The following is a 25052-nucleotide window of genomic DNA, read 5'->3' as shown; positions in this document are numbered from 1 at the left end:
ACTTTCTCTTAAGTATGAGGAGCATTCTAAACTAGCCTTTGATTCGAACACTTTACAGAAATACGCGTACAAGTGTTCAAGTGATTTCTTGAGACCATATTTGGGCTTGTTGCCAGTTACTTAACTCTGCAACACGCCCAAATAAAGTTAAGTTAGGAAATCAATTAAAATACAAACCACCTGGCTTGTTTACCCAGTTATATTAAATTCTGTATCAGGCTTTGTTTACTTACGTATTTTCAAAAGATTATTAAAGACGCCATCGATCATTCATGTCATACGCTTTCTTCTAGTAGTCCCATTATAATCATGTACACAAAATGTTCATTATGGAGAAAAAGTTATTTTTTCATTCAAAAATTTAATGACACCCAATGTATTTTCAATATTTTCGTGTAATAGTTTAAAATATTGACAAAATTCTACAATTTATAACTGGTCTAAGGGTGGGCTGTGTTTTACGTGTGCATTTTCGGTGACAGAAAGACATTTCGTGTACTTTATTTAATTGTTTACAACTAAATAACAAGGATACGTAACGTTATGATGTCAAGGATAGAATACCCAAAAGAATTACAAAATAATTCTGTATAATTTTTATAATAATAATACTAAACTGTGAAGTACAATATACTTTTTACAAATGTGCAGTAAATGATTTTCTTGAACAATTTAGATTGAATATAGAGCAATAATGGTTTCAATTGTGTGATAACCGTTCAATAAAATTATTTTTACTATGTATTTGCGGAAAGTGCATTGTATTAAATATAAAGGGATTAAAGGCTAATTAAATTCATAACGAACTGTTCAGTAATTCATGTTTCGTACACAAGATGGCGCTAAGTATGAATTATTTAAATCAAGGTCTATAAACACAAGGTCAAAACACCAACGTTCCCTATTGAACCGCCATTTTGGATTCACAGTTCCGATGACATGGTATAGATTTCATGCCATTTACATGTTGTAAATTTCACGTTTCTTCGAGTTCGAGCCACAGAATTCCTTTTATAATTTCACATAGAGTATTTTTTTCATTTACAAGTTACTCTGACACATAATTAAAGGCTTTAAAAAAGTAGGTTTCAAAGTAAAAAGCTGTGTGAATTATTTTTGCTGTGTGAGATTTATAATATAATAATAAATGATTACTCGCTTAAAAGACTGCAGAAAATTATTTTCCTCTTCTAATTGATGATTTCCTTCATCAGGAACAAGATTGCTTGCCATATTTAATAAGAAAACTTCAACTGAATTTTAGTGCATATTTTATAATTATTATTACTTTTATAAATTCATATTTTCATATTGTGATATTACGTAAATTCTTTAGAAAAGGACTTTTTAATTTTTTTCTCCAAAAACGGCTATTTAATCAAGCCCATCATGGGTTATATGCCAAGCCCAAATGCGGATGCCTGGATCCAACATATTCGAAACAAACCACCGCCGAAAATTTCTGGGGACTGTAAAGGCATTTAGATTCGTTTCAGGGTTACGAGAGTGGTAGACTGATACTTAACAACATGGCCATCCATTATTTTAGATTCATGTATTTGCCATGTGTTCGTAGTATAACCATAAATTCATGGTACTTTTAGGCATTTTTGAGGCTTTAGATCCTATTTGTTTACAGGAACTAAACAAAAAATATGTAAGGCATAAATATTAATAACGATCAGCGAGATAAAGCTCATAAGAAAACTAGGCCCCTGGACCATGTCACGTATATTCGTACATTACGTGGCCCCAAATAAATCTTGATATTATTTAGAGTATTGATTTATCCATTTGCATTTTTGGCCAGTGCCTATCATTGGTCACATTTATAATAAATTAACTAACTCTAGTATTAATAAGCATTCGCGTGCTTAATGTAAACGAATATTAATTGGTTAATTCGTAACTTTAACTCGAGATTCTTTTTGTGAACATTAGTTAAACATTTGTGTACTGGGCATTACTTAGTATAAAGAAACTGGTATTCGTGCTGTAAAATTTGTCTTCAGATAATTGTAAAGAACGCTTTATCATAGAAATATTAGTGAATAAATATTTTATTCATGTAAACGATTTTAAAAAGAAAAGGGTATACAAAATGGCGACTCGTGTCTGACTTTAGCATACAGAAGAGAGGAAACATTAGAAACCTATTCTAATAAATTACCATAATTATTTATTTTGGCTTTTGAATTTATTTATTCTGTTGGAAACATTGCGTTCAGCTTTTCTTTTTTTGTCGTTTGATGAATGATGCGTTAGGTATTTTTTTGTTTGTTTGTTTGTTTTGTTTACGTGAACGGCGGACTAACATATTTTTGTTTAGTGGTTTATATACTGTATAATTAGATTACAGTTAAGTTGCTAATTTTCCTGTGTAATAAGGGCTCCAGCAGCTCGAGTAGCCGAATGCCAAATTTTGCTTCGTTCTGGTTGCCGTGAAAAATTTTTCGGGTTTTTTTTCTTGATTTTGGGGCCCCTTCCAGCCTATCGCTTTCCAGGGGCCCGGTGCAGACCGCACCTACCGCATACCCTAGCTACGCTACTGTACTGCATTGGTGGCCACGTTTTTTTTAAATATTTCAAAGTACTGTATTAAAATGTTACCGAATTTGATTGTAAGCATTTTACCGAAGATGATCTGAAGACCTCGTATAAATAGAATGACTAGAACATTTCTGAGAGTTGTTTTGACGAAGTGTATGCAATAATCTATGGATTCTATTTAGTCGCGAAAAGTACGATTAATCCTGTGATAAACCATATTTCTGGGAGACACCGTTGCTAAGAAATATGCCACTACGAAATTTCAATCGAATCTAATTTCTAAATTTAATTTTAAATTAAAGAACGTGAAAGTTTTAAAACTTATTCACAAAGCGGAAAGTAAATATAATTTCGAATAAATAAATATTTGAACGAATAATGAATTTCTTTCCATTTCGTGTAAGTATAAACAAACGACTGGTTTAATATTTTAATAATATATGGTCTGCGTATAAAATATTTCCAAAAATACTGTATTATTTATATATTCTGGATGCTCTTTATGCGAATTAAATGTGAAAACTACCAGTCAATAAAATAAAATAAAAACCAAGCTGTGCATTTCACACAATAAAGATCTATTAAAATATATAAGAACGTTGATTTAATAATTGAATATTACAAATTCCCTTTAGATATTTGTGAATATTGTTATTGTGATGTTAAAATTATCAAAACACACACCATTAACTATTCAACGCCACTATTTGAGAGAAGATAATAAATCGAGTGTAGGACTAGACTTAAAAAATACTCTAAATCAAAAGCATTCTTAAATTGACAAAAGATTTCTTTCTAGAAATACAAAACTTTATCTTCTTCGAAAACAACGATGAGAATGGCGTGCAGAAATAACTTCGTATCGATTTTATAATTATTCATTTCTAAACATTTCACGCGAAAATTCAAATTCACAATTCGTCTACTGTCGACAAGTAAACGGAAATTTTAATTAAAAACTTGTGTTTCATTTACTCATTGCAGAAGACAGTGTAAAATGAATAATACAAATTCATTACGGAATTAATTATGAATGGAACACAAAACGAGACACATAAAACGGAAAAATTTATAAATAATACATCAAATATTGGAAATTATATTGACAAATTCAATGATTAATTTTTCGGATGTGTACAGTCTTGCTAATCTATTCCTTAATAATACACGTGTAATCGTTCGATTTATTACGAACTGCGTGTCCGAATCACTTCTCATAAAGTGAACGACAGTGTTTCCTAATCAATAATAAAGTTTGTAATAGTTTTTATCCTTTAAAAAATTATTATTATTAAGCGACAAAATATACAAAAATTAAATTACAATACAATTCAAGAATGATGTTAGAAAAAAGCATTGTTTAGTGTTTCCGGCAGAATGGAGACACGGTAGCCATTTATGAAAAATTCGAAATACCTGGCTTAAATAACAGCACGAAATGTCAGAATCGACGGCAGTAGCGATTTACTATGAATACGAAAAAAAATTAAAGTTTGTGTTGTTGAAATCTCTTCGCAAAATACTCTCTAGAGCAGGAGTCACCAAACTTCGGCCCCAGAGACAGATCCGGCCGTCAAGGTCAGTGATTCAGTTCCTCAAACGAGCTAAAATATAATTGTTTATAGAGGTTTAGTTTTATATGATAGTTTTTTTTTATTGTTTTTTGTATTTTTACAAGGGCGTAGCTAGACTAATTTTACCTAAATTAACTTTGAAAAATCACTAGGAACAGCAACTCTATCTGTTCCTAGAGACAAGCTGTTTTTTTCCGACATAACAAAATGTTTCTGTATCTTGCCAATAAAACCCGCCGTATTTTAGCAGTAACGTCAAGTAGTTTTACAAGCTGGAAATGTTTGACAAGCAAAGAAATTCTCATTTCCTCTTAACACAAAAGCATTGCACTTTCTTCATTATAATGTAATTTATTTTCAATTATGATCATTATTATTGGAGTTTGTAAATTTTCTTTTTATTGTTTTTTGTATTTTTTACAAGGGCGAAGCTACACTAACTTTACCTGGATTAACCCTAATTTTGAAATGACTTTACCTGTGTCTGAGAATTACATAATGGTCAATATTGCCTTGATAAACAGAAAAATTTTAAAATTTAATATCAGAATTTCAAACATTACAAGAATGTTCGAAATTTAAACGTTGAAATAATTATTTAATTTTTTAGATAAATATACAAACAACATTTTGTCCTTTTAAACAATAGATTGGGGTGTTTAATATTCCATCAATTTGGTATTATTTCGATACAATATATTATTATATATCCGAATAAAGAATAATGCCGAATATTCGGCCGGTGAGTGAGCCACGAACCTCTCTTTTCATTCGACAATGTTTTCTCGAAAGGCGTGGTCTAATCGATTCGAACATCAAAGTAAAAAAGTACTGCTAAACGTTACAGCGATTGTAAATGACGTCAGAAACGTACCACTTTTACGCAACAAACTGACGTGTTTATTACGGATGTTTGCCAATTGTCACGTCATTGAAGCGTCGTAGCTGTGCAATGTGTTAGGTTTTACACATTCCTTTCTATTTCGGCAAGAACACTCGTGTTAATATTTGCTTGACGACATTCACTTCTATTAAACGTTTAAACGTTAATTCATTTGTTTCTACATTCCAACTTCAAAAGTAAATTCAACAAGGTAAGTAACAGTTATTGTTTTCATACCTGTGCAATCTAATAATACATTAGTATGAATTTTTTCAAGAGAAATGTCATTATGAGTTTTGCGGTGATAAACGTACAACCAAGAGTAGCAGAGAAAACCGATCGACTATCGATTTCCTGGAAAATTCTCTTCGTAAATATGAAAATTTTAGGTTTAAACGTTCAAAACAAAAATGTATCCTTTCATAGCATCGTAGTATTAATTATACAAAAGATGTATATTATTTGGCGTTGCTATGCAGCACTTTCTAATTTTAAGAATAACCATTCAGTAAAGTTATTATTGAATTTATCAATTACAATTTTATTTCAAATTATGTCAGTAATTGCTATCGATTTATTTATAATTTACAAAAGGAATCTTGTTTGCACCTTGAAAGAATTGTTTGCTTTAAGAAATTCAAAACAGTCGAATGCCAAAAGCATAATAATTGTAATGGCTCTAATTTGGATTTATGATATACTTTATATATCCTACTATTTCTTTGTTATTATGTCGAACCGAAAACAAATGATGATTGAAAGATACAACACAAGAACATTTTTCGGAATTGCAATTACGGAAAACACCTCAATATTACTTGTAATCGTTATAAAAATGATTTATCTTGTGTTTTTAATAACACCACACTATTTCTGTTTCGTATCATTTATATCAATCTGTAAAAAATTAGAAACGGAATTTGTCGTATTATCGCGTAAAATAGAGAATTTTACGCGTGAAGACTTCTGTCGAGAAATCTCTCATCTGCCAGAGGAATTCATGAGGATCAAGACAGTTGTGGACAATTTCCACGAATTTTATTCCAAGATATTGTTAATTTGGACAATTAATTCAGGAGGAAATATCGTTTCTACGTCTTGTTGGTTTTTTTCGAACTTAACTACTTCGGATATAAATTATAGTATTGGGAATTTTGTTTTGCATACACTTCCGTTCTTTTTATTTATGTGTGTTTGTAACGCTGCAGCTCGTGTTTCTGATGCTGCAAGAAAAATATCCACAGTCGTGTATAAAAAATCTTTTTCTTGTAATGCTTTCGTGCAAGATCGTGCATACAAATTTTCTATGAGATGTATAGAAGAAATTCCTCAGTTCACGGGGTGGAACATATTTGTCGTCGATCGTGCTTTGGTGTTCACTATTATTGGGATAGCTATTTCTTACACTATCATAATAACCCAGTTTCAATAATAATTATTAGGTATTAAAATTTAGTATATTTGTATTTCTCACGCAAACAAAATAAAAAGTTGGTTTGGTTAGGAAGTTACTATGTATTCATTTGGGTTAAAATAAATTTGTCGAAAAAGGACGGCTGGTGGTTTGTGGTTTTGTTGTTATACGGCGACCTGCCGAGTTGTGAATGTTTTCCGAAAGTCTTTTATCGGAAAATGGCCCTTATTTTGTAGTTAGAAATGTGAAGAAAACTGCACGTAGTCAGTTTCTTGTCTATGATCAAACACACGACGAAGTGGATAGTGCCAAGTGACAGTACAGAAATAAAAGTTTTCGGAATTCTATTAAATACGATATAAGAAATTTTGATTTACAATTTTTCTAATTAAAATATGAGACGGTAGAATAATTTGTAATTTTGTCGTGTACAATTATATAGCATAACATATTTAATAAAAAATAGATAACTTTTTTACGAAAAATAACTCGTATTTATAAAACAATAGTTCATGTAAAAGCTGTATTTATGAAAGAAGGAAATTACTGAACATTCAAATGCTGGAACTAATGAAAATATTAAAGTACTTTCGATTATATTTCTCGAATTATAAAAGGGTAAATGGTGTTCGTTAAAAGATACAAGGAGAAAACAATGATCCTAAAGAAATTAGTGCTTATTTAATCAAATGTATTGTAGTTTCTTCGTTTTTTCGCGCAGTTTTTCAAAACCCGAACTGGCCACATAAGCGCATATAGAAGACATAATCCATAATGTATACAGCGCGCAAACAAGATTGATACTCCCGGTCCACATTATTCATCTCCGAAGCTCCTCATAGAAAACCACGACTTCGAATACTACATAAGTCGAGGTAGTATAATTTAATGTGTATGTAAACTCTCTCTCGATCTCACAGTTAGAGATTTAATTATAAAGTTGAATCGTAGTTAGATTCTAATCAGATAGTCCATTTGTATCTTGCTGTTTATCAATTAAAGCATTTGTTAGTTGTTAATTGGACTTGATTCTAGTTTTGTCAACGGACTCCTATCGACTTACCTATGCACTCTTCCTCGCTAAATTTTAAGCCCCTCTTTTTAAATAATAGTTTACGCGTGTTAGTCCGCGAAATTGACTACCCGATGTCGGGAATCGTGACGAAGGAGACGGTGGTTATACGATCGTCTAGTCTCCGTACATTTTTTTCGTAAAAAGCCATTATTCGTCGCAGAGAACCAGTTTACCTGACTGGACAGCCGAATAAGTGGTACACTATTCGAGCCAAACTCCGTAACCCCGGCCATCCCCTAACAATAGCCTTTTTTTCGAAAATTTCTGAAATTTTGCAGGGAGGTTGCTGTATTAGATGGATTGGTGCTATTAAATTTTGGAGGTTAAAAATCGACAAAAAATACAAAGATTATAAATATAATATATAAAGATATAATATATAATAGATATAATATAGATATAATATATAATATAAATATACGAGTATATAAAGATAAAAAGAATATAAATATATACTGGAGATTAAATAGTATTTTTGGAGTACGACTTGAAACTTCAGAAATAATGTTATACATTGGAAAAGCTGTCTATGCTTTAAGTTTAATGTTGCCACAGAATCTGTTGTATGGTTTCTTTGCTACTATCTGCAAACAGATAGAAAATGCACTCATTTCTCTATTCATGCATGTTAATACAAGAGAAGACAGGTCAACTAAATTTTCCGTGATTTCGAGCAATTACTTAAAAATTGTACAAATTATCGACACCGTAGAACACATTTATTCATTTTTGCTATTTCTATGGTCGTTTGCAATAGCTAGTAACATTATTTTCTCAGTCTACTGCTTCGTTTTAAGTGTTTAATCCTTTAAATTACTAAATTTAAGCAGATTGTCATGCGTATCTATTTTTCCGTTTGCTCAGTTCATCGATATCTGCTTGGCTTCTACTAGATTAACAGAAACTGCCAGGAAAATAGGTAAAGCTCTGTACATTCGATCTGTCGATTGCCAGGAAAAATGCGTTAGAAAAATGGCATATCGAATGTCTGTAAAATGTTTACAAGATTTCCCTTCATTTACGGCTTGGAATACGTTGTCTGTAAACACTAACTTGATCCTTACCATTATCAGTGTCGGATTGACTTACACATTAATAATTGTCACCTAATATACAAGCTATATTATTCAATTATTGATTATTATTATGAATATATAATTTATCGTTTTAAATACTCGTGCTTATAAAAGATATTTATAAAATTGTAGTTTAATTTTCGTGAGTTCATTCCTCGGCAAAATATAATAAAAATAGAATAATTGTAAACGTGGTCATCTTGTATATCGAACAGTTGAAATAAATCAATATTATCAGTCTAGTCTGATTGACTCACTATGATTTCAATTTTACTACTTAAAGAAATGCATAAATCGTAATAAACATTCGTATTCCTCAAAAAATAACCAGAGAGTTTTTGGTGTTATTAGCTATGAAATTTGACAATTATATCAGCTAAACCACAAAAGACTTGTGGGCTTTAAACCCTTTGGACTCTGACTAACTGAACACAGTCACTATTCGTTATTGCAATTGCACGAGGGAGAGAAAGAGAGAAAGAATTCTTAACACTAGGTACCGCATTGCACAATCGAATCCACATATGCACACAGAATTGTTGTTAACTTAACATATTGAAATAAAGTAGCAAAATAATATTGTTTCCATTATAATTCTCTAATTATTTTTATGGCTAGATAACGTCATAAGAAAAGCCGGACCATTATAATTTAAATGATTTATTTAATGGATTGTTCATAAATCGATTAAGTCTAGCTAAAACAGCTAAATTCGCGATCTTCCTACTGATGATATTTTTTTTTTATGATTTATAAAATGAGTTAGTGAAAAGTAGCTTATAATACTTCTTTTTATAGATAACAATTCAATTCTTCTTCGTTCTGTCGTACGAAATACATATAGTAACTTTTGTTTTATAATTTAAATCTACATTAATTAAATAGAATCAATAATCACTGAAGCTCAACGTGTCGAATCCAAGATTTTTTCACGTTAGTAACACCTAAATAGGGGCTAGTTTCCCATAAAAGGCCTCCCGTCTGGCATTCCATCTCGGCAGATCGCATTGCCGTAACTAAATAACTTTTGCCAAAATATTTTCCGAAGTGTTTGTCACGTGGCCAGCATACACGCACTGTACAGTACATACGTATATTTATTTGCCGAGCATCGGTTTGCTGTGAAAATGGCACATGTTTGTCCGCCATCTTATATATTTTTTCTATACTACTTTAATACAGGAACGCTCTTCTAATGAGAGCACGGATGCAGCCAGTTTATATCGTCAGGGATCGTTCGATTGCGACGAGATGTAAGGCAGGCAATGCACTAGTAGAATACAGAAGAGCATTGTGACCATGTCACAATAAATAATTGCTCGTAATACTTTTAGTCTTACTTCGAATTAACATGATAAAATTTCCTTTTTATTATATTCAATCAGTAACAACTAAATAAAAATTACCAGATGTAAGATTGTAAATAATATTCGATAAAATACGCGCATAAAAGTCCACATGTTCGGTTCATGTAATTTATTAATCGTTAAATCAACAATAACAAAATTATTACATCGATGTCGTCCTTTCAATTGCTGTGTAACACTCGTGAAATAAAAATTTAACAATTACATACATAGGATATAATTAATAAACGAAGATATATGCAAATTTAGTAAAAAGTAACGAATCACTTTATTACAGCAGAGAAAAAACAACGGGATGAATATTTACAAATTGAAATTTACTAAGAGGTACAATGCGCGTAAGAATAATAAGAATACAGTCGAAGAAGTGTGTATACATACAAAAGAAACAATATGCAACTTATTGTTATTTGGAAACAATTTACTTTTTAAAAATTTCTTCTATGCATATAAAGACGAGTAAATGAAACAAGAAACTGTGAATATCATCAACAGCATAGATTTTTCAATACAGAAAGAATACATAAGAGTTAACAAAATATTTGAAAAACTGAAACTTGTGTAGCTCGTATACGCGAATAACCAACAGCAGTTTTCAATTATACGAAAGAAAATAAGCCACATACCAGTCATGCAAATTACACTTTACCTATTTTCATAAGTCTACGTTTATTTAAATAATAACACTGTGATATATGTGTAAAATGCATTTGCTCTCGAGGAAACTAGACAACATTTTAATTCTAACCGTTTTGACAATGATTTATCTTGTGTTTTTAACAACACCACATTATTTCTGTTTCGTACCAAGGGCGTCTCCAGGGGGAGGGGCAGTTGCCCTCCCCTAGAAATTCGAAAAAGTTATTTAAATGCTAAGTTTAATTAAAATAATCTTCTTAGGCTTCTTGTAAGTTAAAGAAAATGTTTTATTTGAGATATTTCTTTTCCGGTACATAGTAAATGATTAAAACTTTATGAATCGTTTCTATTTTACCTACATACAATTCATATCATCTATCAATTTACATCATCTTGCCCCCCCTTACCCATTGGCTGGCGTCGTCCTTGTTTCGTACTATTTATGTTAATTTGTAAAGAATTAGAAACGGAATTTGTCGTATTATCGCGTAAAATAGAAAATTTTACGCGTGAAGACTTCTGTCGAGAAATCTCTCATCTGCCAGAGGAAGTTCATGAGGATCAAGACAGTTGTGGACAATTTCCAAGAATTTTATTCCAAGATATTGTTAATTTGGACGATTAATTCAGGAGGAAATATCGTTTCTACGTCTTGTTGGTTTTTTTCGAACTTAACTACTTCGGATATAAATTATAGTATTGGGAATTTTGTTTTGCATGCACTTCCGTTCTTTTTATTTATGTGTGTTTGTAACGCTGCAGCTCGTGTTTCTGATGCTGCAAGAAAAATATCCACAGTCGTGTATATAAAATCTTTTTCTTGTAATGCTTTCGTGCAAGATCGTGCATACAAATTTTCTATGAGATGTATTGAAGAAACTCCTCAGTTCACGGGATGGAACATATTTGTCGTTGATCGTGCTTTGGTGTTAACTATTATTGGGACAGCAATTTCTTACACTGTCATAATAGCCCAGTATTAATCATAATTATTAGGTAGTAAATTTTATATATTTCTATTTCTGACGCAAAGAAAACAAAAAGTTGATGTAGTTTCTATGTATTCATATCTTTTCAAATAAATTAACTAAACAAAAAAGACTGCTGGTGGTTTGTTGTTTTATTGTAGTACATCGACCTGTTGAGTTGTGAATGTTTTCCGGAGGTTTTTATAGTAAAATAACCCCTATTTAGTTGTAGTAAACCCGTGTTGAGTTCGTCGTATCTGCAAACTCGCGATCAAATACCAATGCGTTGTGACCATATAAAAAAAAGTTTATTGAACAGAAATAAAACTATTAAATAATAACGCTTATTGTTGTATATTTTATTTCGAAGACATTGTTATTATTGAAATGACTTTTTATTGATATTATTCTAATAGAAAATAATATAAAAAAAACAACTGCGAGTTTGTATTCGTTATTTATCATTATTATTATTATTACTATTATTATTTATTTATTTATTTGGGTAAGATTAGTATCGTACGTCGTCATATTTTCCTTATTATTAACTTGTTCTGTACGTTATAAAACTGGAAAATAACTAATCTTTATAAAACAATAGGCCATATAGCAATTGTATTTATGAAAGAAGGAAATTAGTGAAAATTCGAATGCTGGAATTAATGGTAGTATTAATCTACTTTTAGTTATGTTTGTGGGAATACAGAAACTGATTTTATATAAATTTTTAACGAAAGGAGAAGCTTTAGTAACTTTTTCTTTTTCCCACCCTGTTTCCACGAAATAAGAATGCAAGAATATCAAATATTAACGTAACTGTCAACAAGTAGTTTCCGCTCTCAAATTAATCCCCGCAATTCGCGCAAATATGTTATAACGGTCGACCGTTAAATGTGAGAATGTTAATAATTAACTTGGTCTTAGGAGGAAATTTATAAGTAATTGTTAACAAACAATCGTGTCAACGGTACCAAACAGTCACCCGATTAGATTCCCACACCGTATACAGATATAACGTCCAGATACCTGTTAATGGGGACGGACATAATTAGGAGACGACTACATAAGGCTTATTCCGCCATATTAAAGGCGGCAAGTTCGAAAACGACAGATATAAACTACTTCAGTCTTGCCTCATGATAAGTGAACATTGTTCCGAGTGGCCATGTTCAAAGCCCGTTTGCCACTTTTTGTGCACATAGAAGACGACCACTGGATACCAACTTTACTTCGATTCGACCCGAAGACTTCGGCTCATGCAAGGCATTCGACTAAGATGTAATTTCGTACACTCTCTCGATCGAGTTAGCAAGAAGAGTTAGACTCGTATATAGTATAAGGAGTTGACCCAGTTATACATATGCTTATACGCGATTGAACCTTCGCACACAATCCACGACTCACTTCGATTTAGATTTACCTACAATCTGGATTGTGACTGTCGTCAGTCGAACGTCGTGCTGCTCGCACAGGCAGTCCGCTTGAGAAGAACCCGGCTATTACACGCGATGATAAAACTGGCATAACTACTTGGTAAGTCACGAAGACCAACACACAGAATAAAAGTTTTGAATAGAAATAAATACTTCTTCTTGCCATATACTTGCTTCTTGCTATCTTCTCTCCAAATATATTTTTTATTTTTCTGTCGATAGCTCGACACGTGTTCCGCCGCCATCTTGTATTTTCTCGCGAGCGTGGGATTGTGGGATCTCTCTTATGACTGGATCTAGTTTCAAGAACTCTCTTGAGTCGTTCGCGATTGAACCTCGTTTCAGTCGAGATTGAAACGGTCGAGAGAGGTCGCACCAAGGCATAGTCGCCGACCTTGGTTACAATCTAGATTGAAGTGCTGGTGCGAACGGGGTATTAGGGACATTGTAGCCTAATTAATTGTATCATTTTTGTAACTACCTATTGTAAATCGCTTTATTTTTCGATTAAAGTTTTTTGTTTTGTTAACCTGTTAACCTGTGTTTATTCGGAGAACGGTCCCGTAGCGACCTACTTAACGCGACCTCCACACTCGAGACAATTAGCCTTCTTATTACAAGCCATCCAGGAAATACCTGAGGGGTTTTCACCAGACCGTCGCCATTAAAAGGGGTTAAGAGTTTGACGCTGTACTTATCATTTCTCGTATATTTATCGAATTATAAAGGATAAAAAGTATCTGTAAAAAAATACAAAAAAAAAACTTGATACTTACCTTGCCGTGAATCCATGATTTGACCCTTTCAAATAAGATTTAAAAACAGGTCTTATCACAAGGCATAGTGCGAAATTTCTTGATTATTGTTACTTGACAAATATTTGAAAACCCATCTACTGACTACGTGAGCAGTCTTTATGTATTCCATTCGGTAGTTATAAGGATAGAAGTTAACCGACTTTTCCTCCGTGGATTCTTACACTAACATCAACAGCATGAAAAGATGAAAGTATTGCAGATAAAAAAGTTTCATCGATGCATTTAAACCGAAGGTCGGCAATCTTTTTTTCGCTGTTGGTCAAAATAGACCAAAATGTGTGTATTAGGAAAATGCCACAGACGAAACATCAGTGGTATTTTCATTTTTATTTTAAAACAGTCTTTTTTGGTGAATGATGAGAAAAATTTTATTCAGAAAATAATTACAATATCCTTTAAACCTTAAACATAAAAATTATAATTGTAATTTTAATTATTATAAAAACAAACGTAACTGAATAAACTTTAGTTTTCTTTTCGATATCAATGGCTCTCCTAATGCTGAACTTGTAACGCCAATTTACTCAAGTTTGGCTTACAGTCAGTCATCTTAAGTCGAATACGAGCATTCGAATTTTCGGTAGTTCAGCTGCTCCTGTCCTTTTGTTCTTTTCAGACATAATGCTTCATTGTGTCTGATAAGAACAAAAGTCTTAAAACAAATATATAGTCTAATGTAGAATATTCTTTACGAAAACCCGCTAGTATCTCTGACATAATTTGCTCTCTCTGTGCCGAAAAAAACAGCCTTTTACAATAGGATCATAGAGAAGATCTTACTAACAGTGTTCAACAGCGCTATTCATCTATAATTACTTTTGTTGTTTACATCTCCTGATTTAAAAATGGAAAATATTCGCGCTATTTTCCAACTTTCAGCAAAAATTCTGGTTATCGAGACTTCATTAGAAATGTTCAAAAATTTCTGAGGTAGTTGCTCATCTGCCAACTTTCAACATTCATCGGAATATCGTCCGGGCCAGCTGCTTTACCCGACCTTTTCTCGCTTAGAACAGTATTAATAATTATTTATCCTTCTCATTGTACCCATCTTCCTACTGGTAGTACGTTTTTTTATATTTTGAGATTTTAAGAACAGGACTAATAAAAATAGCCAACAGCTAATATATATATATTAGCTTTCTACTGTGTGAACTCTCACAAAGCTTATTTTCCGGGTCCATCATGAGTTTCGCAAGGCTGACAACGAAATGGTGGCTAATGAAGAACAGATTCAACGTATCAGGAACGAATTGGTCATGAAAAATTCTTGGAGTTCCACACCCGAATTTAATTTCACAACCTTCTCGGCCATTCGGCAAGTTATTATAGTACTTTACTGTTTTACAACGATTTAGGAAAAGCTTCGTACGACAGCTTTATACAGAACACAACAATGAGCTACACAAGTTATCTGTTTAATGTGAACAAACAATGTTCAAAATATGATGGTCACCATTGTTGGCTACCATCTGAAACCGTAAAATAGCATGTTCAACAGTCGCATGATGTGAATGCCTTGGAATGTTACGCACATGACGTACTGTGCTATTCTTCAAATCTGACAGTGATGTTATAGGATAAAGATAGACCAACTGTTTGAGATAGCCCCAGAGCGAAAAATCGCATAAATTTAAGTCTGGTGATCCTGCATGTCAATAAACCACTACTTCGGCTTTAAAAGCGCTCTTTGGTGGCGGTTTTTGGAATCTCGTGGAATTTTAAACCTTTTTTTGCATTCTACAAAAGACATTCCAATACATTTAACAATAGAAATAAGCGAAGATTATTCTGTCATTTGTATAATACTGAATTGTTATTGTTTCCTTAACGACTCTTTTGTTCGAAACATAAATACTTGTCGTGTATCACGCAATACAGAATCCTCAATAAAATTACTCTGGAAATTTTTATAATAAGTAATTTAAGTTTAATTGATTCGACAAGTGTATTGTTTTCGTTCAATAACAACCCATTTAATATTTACAGCGTGTACTGTACATATTTACAGCAAGTGTTATACAGGATTTGTTTGCTAGGAAACGATATTAAACAAAAATTTCGAATTTATTTTGCTTTCAAATTTATTGTTCTAGTGTATTGTGACGTAAAGTCGCGATGCTGTCATTACGTGTTTATATTTTATAATGCTTGTGGATACGTAAATCGGGTTTAATAATACCCGAGTAAGAAAACTAATGACGTAGCCTGTTTAATTATCAGCATTACCAGGCAAAACGATGATAATATTAGGTGTTCGAGGAATTGTAACTCCAATGAATACTTTTATTTAATGAAAATGTTTACCAAGTATGTTAGTGCATCCAAGGTATATACCGCGTGAGTCACTTTCGATCCGTCTCTCAACCCTTTTCCATCCCAAATCCGACCACCTACGCAAGTGACCGCTCGCGCGAAATCCGAATTTGCGGCCATCAAGGTTTCTGTGTCTATCCTAGAAGACACAGCGGTGTCAGTCCTGACGAGACGCTAAAGCGGTGCCGAGCCTCTAGTCACATTAATATCCGCCTGAGTGACGATGATTAAATAACAGGAAAATTTATTTAAAAACATCCTACCTTAATATTTTCCTGCAAAAAGAAAACAATTAGTCGTTACTGTACGCGTCAACGATATTATAATTATATTTTATTGTAATTGTGATTTATCACATAAATATTATGTATAATAATTTCTCAGCTATCGCTACAGATTGTTAGCTCCGTGCTGTATGAGACAACACGTGGTCGTTTGTTTTTGATACATATAAAGATAATGCAACCTTTTTTATAGTAACTACGTCAAGTACTAATTGTTTCCTTTGTTTTCAGTGAAATTCCCAAAAGACTTTTTTAGAAGGCAATTCAAAAACGATTAATCTTAAGACAATATACAGTAGAAACAGCCATAATTCATTAAGTGGGGGAGTTAATATGACGTTTTCACTGGAGATACGATCACTATTTCTTTTAAATTTGACATAAATAGAGATTATGAAAAGAATTTTATTATAAATTATAATAATAAATATTAATAAAGTTGAAATATTAATAAAGTTTATAGTCAAATAAAGTTGAAGACGAATGTAAAAGATAAATATTTTTTGCGTAGCGTGCGCTTAGTAAATTCTTAATAATTACAATATGAAGGGGTGTCTACCTGAAAAAAAAAATAATCAATCGCGCAAGATAACACGTCACGGTAGGTGAGAGGGTTGAATGAGAGTTTCCAGTACTCTCGATCGCTTTACGTCACAACACACGCGTCATTTTTAGATGCAAACGTGAGATTGAGTTGCCTTAGTTAATCATTCTTGCTAACTGAAATTACTCAATGTTTATTGCTATGACGTAGCTTACGCTTTGAATGGTTTCAAAGTCTACACACTAGCGTTTTATCTGGCTTATTCGAGAGTATACGAGACCATTCCGTACTTTATAGGAGGTATCGGGAGTTTACGCTATTTATTTTCATTATAACTTTCAAAAAACGATCTAATTCATGTGTAATTTTTCAGACAGTTGCATCAACGAAGTCCTGAAATAATCAATAATAATAGGCTATTCTCAATACGTATATATTTAAACACGTACCCTAAATTGACACGTTGTATACTGACACCTGTTCTCTGTGATCCGTATTTATCTTTATTATAGTATGATGATTATATGTTTTGTCTACGAGGACTTAACCTATTAATAGAACTTAATGCACTGATTTTTTGTCTTTAAATAATATTTCCCTCGATTGCTAAAGCCAAAACATCAGTGCAATAAGTCCTATTAATAGGCTAAGTTTTCGTAGACAAAATATATAACAAATAGAAAACAACGACATATAGGCATATGAATTAATATTATACTATGTAATTTAACAAGTATTTAAATTGTTTAAATAACATATCCTAACATTTTCCATTTGTTAATAAAACAATGGCGAATCTGAATTTATAGTTACAAACGTACTAATCCCGTCCGAATATAAAAATCATTTGAACAATTATTTTAAGATTTAAGTTTTTCCGATAATTAACAAAAAATTTAAAATTTCCTAGCATTGTTTAACTGGACGGAAATTTTGAATGAAAGTCATCATTAAAAGTAAGGAAAATTGTAACGGGAACTGTGAGCAAACAATAAGACAATAATCGCTCTCTTGACGTCATTGTCTTATGATAAATATCCGAATTAAATCATCAGTATTTCAGCCGTTATACCTCCACAGCGTACTCGATAGGTAAGTAAATCAATTTTCATATTTATTTTATTCTCTGTTAAAAATGATTTCAAATATGCTAAATATTTCGAAATTAAGAGTTAAATCCGCCTATTGTGTTACCTCGCTACTTGCTTAAACTGATCACAATAACAATAAAAAGGTAGTGTATATAAATTTAAACACTTGGTTCAATTATATTAAAAAGACATATTAATGAAATTGTAAAAAATAAGTATTATATTGGTAAACAACCGACATCTAATGTATAATCGAACTAAGAAATTCATCTAAATAGGTGCTATTTTCCTATAAAAGTCTTCCCTCGTCAAATTACCCACGTGCGCAATTCACGCACATGACAAAATATTCATAATTACAGTAACCAGTGCCGTAACCAGGTAGGTGCAACAGGTGCACCCGCACAGGACCCACTTAGAAGGGGGTTCCAAAATGCATGTATTTCTTTTATTAATTTCTCAAACCTAATTAGTTAAGGGGCCTAAATGTAAATTCTTGCTTAGTGCACAAGAATGGCTAGTTATGGCACTAACCGTGTTGTACTGTATTGAAAATAGTCAATACTACTTATGTTCAAGTGGGGCAACTAAACTTTTCGAAATACCTGATGGGCCAAACAAAATTAAGCTGATACGAAGCTCTTAAATACAGGTATTGTTAGTAATCACAATTGTTTCGACAAGGCAAAATATAGTATTTAACGGTAATTATTGGAATAAATAAGTTTTAAAAACGTAGGGTAAAACCAACGAAACAGATATCCATCGATTCAGTTCTTTTTTCATGCACCAGTTCATTTCAGTTTTTGTTTGTATTTTAGACAGTTTTTATGCTTTTATTCCTATTATCTGTCGAATTATTCTAGATTTTTGCTAGTTTATTTTTTCATTTTACAGTTTTACTGGTTTTTAACATTTAGTTATTCTAGTATTATCATTAGTTCTATATATTATAGCTCTACAATATTATACAAAATAAGGACTAAAGAGTGGCTTATGGTCCGAAATGCATTTTTTTTTTGTAAAAAATAGAAAATAAAATCTACTTTTTCATCGAAAAAGTGTCCCTGAACGATAAGTTTTCCGTAATAATTATATGCTTAATTCCAAAAAACATTTAAATATGAGATTGTTACTTAAACTATTCTGACTGCATTGCATCATTTAGTGTTCAAGTGTTCTTTATCTCGAAAGCTATCCAGTCTAAGAAAGTCAGACCCTGAAATATTCCATTTTTTAATGTACACATTATATGAGGAAAATAGAAACACGTTTTTGCAACTTACCTTCAACAATAAAAAGAACCCCGCTAGCTCATATAAAAAATAACAATTGTAAGTGTTCGCAGTTTCCCGGCTTCTGTTAATTGTTACACTGTTGTGACGGAGGAATAAACTAAGGTGTTCAATCAAATTTTTCGATTGTTTTACCTCCACCATTTTATCAAAAGATCTGTTGAAAATCATAAAAATTATTTCCCACGAACTTGTTTCCTCGTTGAAGATGATCCATCCAGTTAGTCGTGTGTCACCCGGAACTTTTAAAAGTAATTCACGTATTGGACACCCGACCCTTAACAACGAGATCCTGATCACATGGATAAATCCCAAGAGGAAAAATAATACGAGAGAACGAGGAAAAATCCTGGCAGTCGTCGTCTGGTCACCCACCGCGAACCCAACCCTGAAAAAATTCCTGCAACATTTTCGACCTACGCCCAGGCGTTACCCCACCTAGAAGACCGGGAAATATTACGTATGGATTGATTCATACTGTGGACTGTTTTATTCTGTGGATTGTGTACCTCTGTGGAATATACCGTCTAAGATCGTGGATACCCTGCTGCCCAAGGAACTCTAACACTCAACTCTAACATCTCCTTAACCAAAATATTTATCAACTCGCGGATCGTTTGTAAACTCTCTCTCGTATATCTAGGAATACGTTATTTGTAGCTATACATCGTGCTGTAATCTCTGTTATTTTTATTAAATTTATTCTTGTTTCCTAGCCAGTATCCAGAGTGACTTCCTCGTTTCTCCTTTCTCCACCTCCACAACGGACGTAACCGCTCACCCGCGACCGCTCGCCTCACGTAACAACTCCCCGTCGCGATTTCCGAGTCCTGAAAGACTCGGTGGTGTCACATCCTGACAAGGGGTCAAACAGACTCCGACACTCTGGTCACACTGTGATAAATAATCAAATGGTTTTCTGGCTATGCCCTCTTGTTCTTGCTTGCAATATAGCTTAAGCTACGTAATCAAATCCGGACCAACCATTCCCGTTGTAGTGTTCCGTGGTATCCCTTCATTTACACACTCCTCTTCAACTGGGCTACGTGATTTCAGAACGATCTTTTATATTGTTGAAACACATACGGATGATTTCTAAATAATTTATGTATAATATGTAATCCGATATAATAACAATTATTATTATTATTACTAATACTACAGGTGCCGAAACGTCTTTAGAAAATGAATATTTTGTGGTTATCAAAAACTGTCTCCACCAGAATCGGTCAACTCGGAAGAATTATCGGACGATATCCTTGGTATTTCGTTTATTTTCCTCTTATTATATCTTGTTTGCTATTCGTAGGGTTTATTAGAATCAAAACCAACGACGATATTGACTTTCTCATAACCGCAGACAGAGGAAAAGTTTTTGATGCCAAACAGTTTATAGATAGGACCTTTCCCACCAATTATTCCAAATTCGAAGGTATTTTAAGATTTACCAAACGTCCATCATCTCCAATTATCTATTCTGTAAATAAAAGAGAAGGAAATATGTTATGCAGGGAAGTCTTCAACGAAATACGACTTCTAGATATTATTGCGAAAGATACTGTAACGTATATAAATGGAAAAGCTATCCGTTATTCAGACGTGTGCGTAACAGAGGATGGTAAATGTTTCGAGAATACTATCATTACAATGATAAATAACTCAGAAAATGCTCTTGATAAAATATTACAATTAAAGTATCCTATTGAAATAGATCCTGTAACATACGCGTACAGAATCCTTTGTCTGAATTTCGGAGGAGTTGTGACTAACGATAAGGACTACATAAGGGAAGCAAAAGCGATTCGTTTGATTTATTTATTAGACGAATTCGACGAAAGTAAGAAACATTGGAATAAGGAATGGAGGAAAGCGCTTTACAATAGGATAAGAGAATACAGTTTTGAGCACATTAAAGTATTTCCCGATCCGTTCACTTTAAACGAATTTCAGATAAAGTTAATTTCTGAAAATGTAATACCAGTCATAAGTGTGGCTGTGGTAGTAATATCGATTTTCTGCATGACTACGTACATGACTAACAACTGGGTGAAGTCTAAACCGTGGTTAGGTGTAGCTGGTGTCCTATCCGCTGGTTTGGCTGTCTCCACTTCGTTTGGATTATTGTGCGCTTGTGGAATAGAAAATGTCGTGTGGAACATCAGCCTGCCTTTTATAATTCTTGGTAAGATAAATTATAAAACATTTGCAAATACTAATATATTTTGCTTTACTAATTCTTTTTAAATTTTATTTAATATATTAAAGCTACGGAAGTGGACGATGCATTTGTTGTATTGGCTTGTTGGAGAGTGACAGATTGCAACGACAGCGTAGAAAACAGAATGGAACAGACATATTCCAACGCGGCGGTGTCCATCACCATAACTTCTCTTACGAATTTCATCTCGTATTGCATTGCCATGACCTCAGCTTTCCCGGGTATAAGAACGTTCTGTATATATGCTGCAACGTGCATCTTCTTCAGTTATTTCTTTCAGTTGACTTTCTTTGGCGGATGTTTGGCGTTAAGTGGATACAGGGAAGAGAAGGGTCTTCATCCTTTTACGTGGAAGCGAAAATTTGGTAAATTTCACTTTTTTTTCAATACTAAATATTCTGTTCAACACTATTCTTTGTATATCCATTTTTCTGCGCCACACGTGCACCCAGCTGCTCTAAAAATGCGGTAGACAAATACAAGTTGCATACACGAGAATATACTAATACCATACTTATATCAATAAGCAACAATGAACATTATAGGAATTACATTTGTTTACACATTTTTTGACATATTCCTATCTCTGAGTATTTGAAAAAAGTAATTTTCTCACCATTGACCAACGTTTACACACAACAAATATGTAAATTATAATTAAACTGTTTTTCCATTATATAGAAGCTGTCGAAGATTGCGAAGAAGACAGAAAAGACAATGAAGATTGCTTCATGAAGTTTTTCAGAGATAAATTTTCAATATTTGTATTTCGTCCGGGTGTCATTGTTTTAATTATTTGTCTGTATTTCGCATTACTCTCAATGGGCATTTGGGGTATTACCTGCATAAAAGAAGGAATTGACATCCTAAAGTTTAATCCAACTAATTACGAAATTACCGAAAGTTTTCGAGTTTTCTATAAATATTTTACCGAATATCCTTTCACGGTGCACGTCGTAATTAACGAAACTTTGGATTACTCCGATCCGAAGATTCAAAACTCAATCCACAATTTCATGCAGAAATTTCATGCTATTGAAAACATTGCTAAACACGACTACGATTTTTCCTGGTTAAAATATTTTAAGGAATTTCAAAGTCATCCCATTTCCAAGTTTTCTTTGAGAGGTTACGATTTATCTCAGAAGCAGGATTTTATCGACAGTCTTCGAAATGTCTTCTTGAAATTCAAAGGAGCTCTTCAGTTTACCAATGACATTAGTTTCAACCAGAACTACACGGACATAGTTTCCAGTCGTTTTTTGTTTCTTGCGAAGAACGTTTCGGATAGCGCAATGGAAATCCAATTTGTAAATAATTTATGGAAAGTAGCCGAAGAGGCACCATTTTCCGTTGTCATTCACACGTTGATAACGCCTATTGTCGAACAAGGAGTCATCATCAGAGAGATAACGTTTCAACTGTTCTGGATCACTTCTTTGTTAATCTTTGTCGTCTTTGTTTCTTTAATTCCCAATTTGCAATGCGCTCTTATTGTCTCTATCTGTGTCGTGTCCATCACCGTGCAGACGATCGGATTCATGTCTTTGTGGGAAATCAATCTAGACATAGTGTCTATGATATGCTTGATTCTCTGTCTCGGGTTCAGTGTCAATTACCCTACTCACATGTGCTATTCGTTCGTTACTTCACTACATTCAACGACTAGAAAGAAACTAAAAGACAGTTTCTATCACGTGGGTTATCCGCTAATTCAAGGATCGATATCCACTGGATTAGTATTATCAATCCTCGCATATTACAATATATACATATATAATACTTTCTTTAAAGTAGTTTTTCTAATTGTAATAGAAACAGTATTTCACGTCATGTGTGTAATTCCCATCGTAATTTCGACAGTTTCGCTTTTAACAAGAAGAAACTAAGAAGACTTTAGTCAACAGTCAATGTAGCTGTTAACTGAACAATGGCTTAAATCAAATGCCATAATTGAAACGAATTGACCGTCTAATTAATGTGGAGTATGAAAATATGAATTTCATATGTTTATTATGAAATAAAAATTATATATTTTTTCACCACTTACTTAATTATTTAGTGTCACATGCAAGGTTTATGCCCGGACAGAAGATGCTTGATAATATATATTAAACAATGATGAATATATTAAGCTGTCTATATTTGACAAGAATAAATTTTCAATGTAGCTATTGTGCGAATGAGTCTTATTCTTTATTATATTATAACATTAAATAAAGAACTCGTGTCTAAATAATATACAGAGTGTAAATGTACTCCTGGAACAATCTGATAGGGATGATAGTAGGGATCAATGCAAGCAGTGTTAGTCTTATGAAAAATCAGGAAAGTGAAAACAGTTTTTCTATAAATTCAGTATACATACATTTCGAACAAAGAAAAGGTAAAATAGGAAGTGTAAGTAGAAATACCGCCTGCTTAAAATGAAGTTCTGGTAATGCAAACACTACACTGTGTGTATTTCAACCAGATCTTCATTTTAGTGTTTTTGTTTCTGTATTCTGTGAAGTTTCTATTAAATGTTTCTGTTATTAAATGTTGTATGTTGCATTCAGACTTGCAGGATGTTAGTCGGAAACACAAACAATTGGATTTTTTAATTTACTTTTATAGCAATTGCGCATAAACAGCACACGTAACAAGCATGGCTTCCAACCAGCCAATATATCAATACATGGAGCACCTTTTAGTTTATAGAGTAATTACACTTGTTCGCTGTCTAACCGTCATTTACCCTATTAATTTTGATACCAGAAACAAGTATTCAATTTTGAGTTTAACAATTTGTTTTTATTATTTTTATGTATGTTTTACATACGTGTCTCAATGTTTTCATTTATTAATAACTTCAGAGGTCTTGCTACCGATGTTATTTTAGTATGCTATTGAAATTCTTTATATTTTTAATTATTATAAAATGGCAAATAAGTTTAATTTTTAGGGTATGGATGGGGTTTATAAAAGATATAAATATTAATCATGAGTAAAATCGTCATTAAGTTCAATCCTACTGGAGATATGACACACGATTCCCTTTAACTCTCCACCCTTTCGACCTTTCATCACCAAAATTTAACCATCAATCATCGAAATAAGCAAACCATTCTGCCGAATTTCAGAAGTTTTCCACAAAAAGTACAGCAGTCATCAAGTTTCAAATAAACTAATCAAAATCATACCCTTGAACACATACGTCCATACATACAGAAAAAAGAGTTATTGTTGATACTGGGTTATTATGATCGTATAAGAAATTGTCATCCCAATAATTGTGAATACCAAAGCACGGTTGATAACAAATATATTCCATCCCGTGAAATGTGGAGTTTCCTCAAGACATTTAATACAAAATCTGTATGCACGATTTTGCACAAAAGCATTATAGGATAGTGATTTTGTGTACACTATTGTGGAGATTTTCCTTGCAGAATCAGATACACGAGAAGAAGAGTGACAAACATACATAAATAATATCAACTGAAATGCACTAAAAGTAAAGATTCC

The 25052-nt window shown here is 32.7% G+C and overlaps 1 protein-coding gene across 1 annotated transcript in view; it reads left to right on the top strand.

The window, feature by feature from the left end:
- The window catches only part of LOC136980101 (patched domain-containing protein 3-like), a 45286-nt gene extending 21852 nt beyond the window's left edge, over positions 1-23434 (top strand). The window contains exons 2-4 of the mRNA XM_067276140.1: positions 20637-21509; positions 21593-21910; positions 22227-23434. Of these exons, the coding sequence (XP_067132241.1) occupies positions 20637-21509; positions 21593-21910; positions 22227-23434 (2399 nt within the window). The remainder of the gene's footprint in view (positions 1-20636; positions 21510-21592; positions 21911-22226) is intronic.
- Positions 23435-25052: the final 1618 nt, after the last annotated feature.

The sequence above is a fragment of the Centruroides vittatus genome, unplaced genomic scaffold (genome assembly GCF_030686945.1).
Source record: "Centruroides vittatus isolate TY-2023 unplaced genomic scaffold, ASM3068694v2 contig_68, whole genome shotgun sequence".
NCBI lineage: Eukaryota > Metazoa > Arthropoda > Arachnida > Scorpiones > Buthidae > Centruroides > Centruroides vittatus.
The sequence above is the reverse complement of the archived record's forward strand: the minus strand, read 5'-3'. Positions and strand labels throughout refer to the sequence as shown.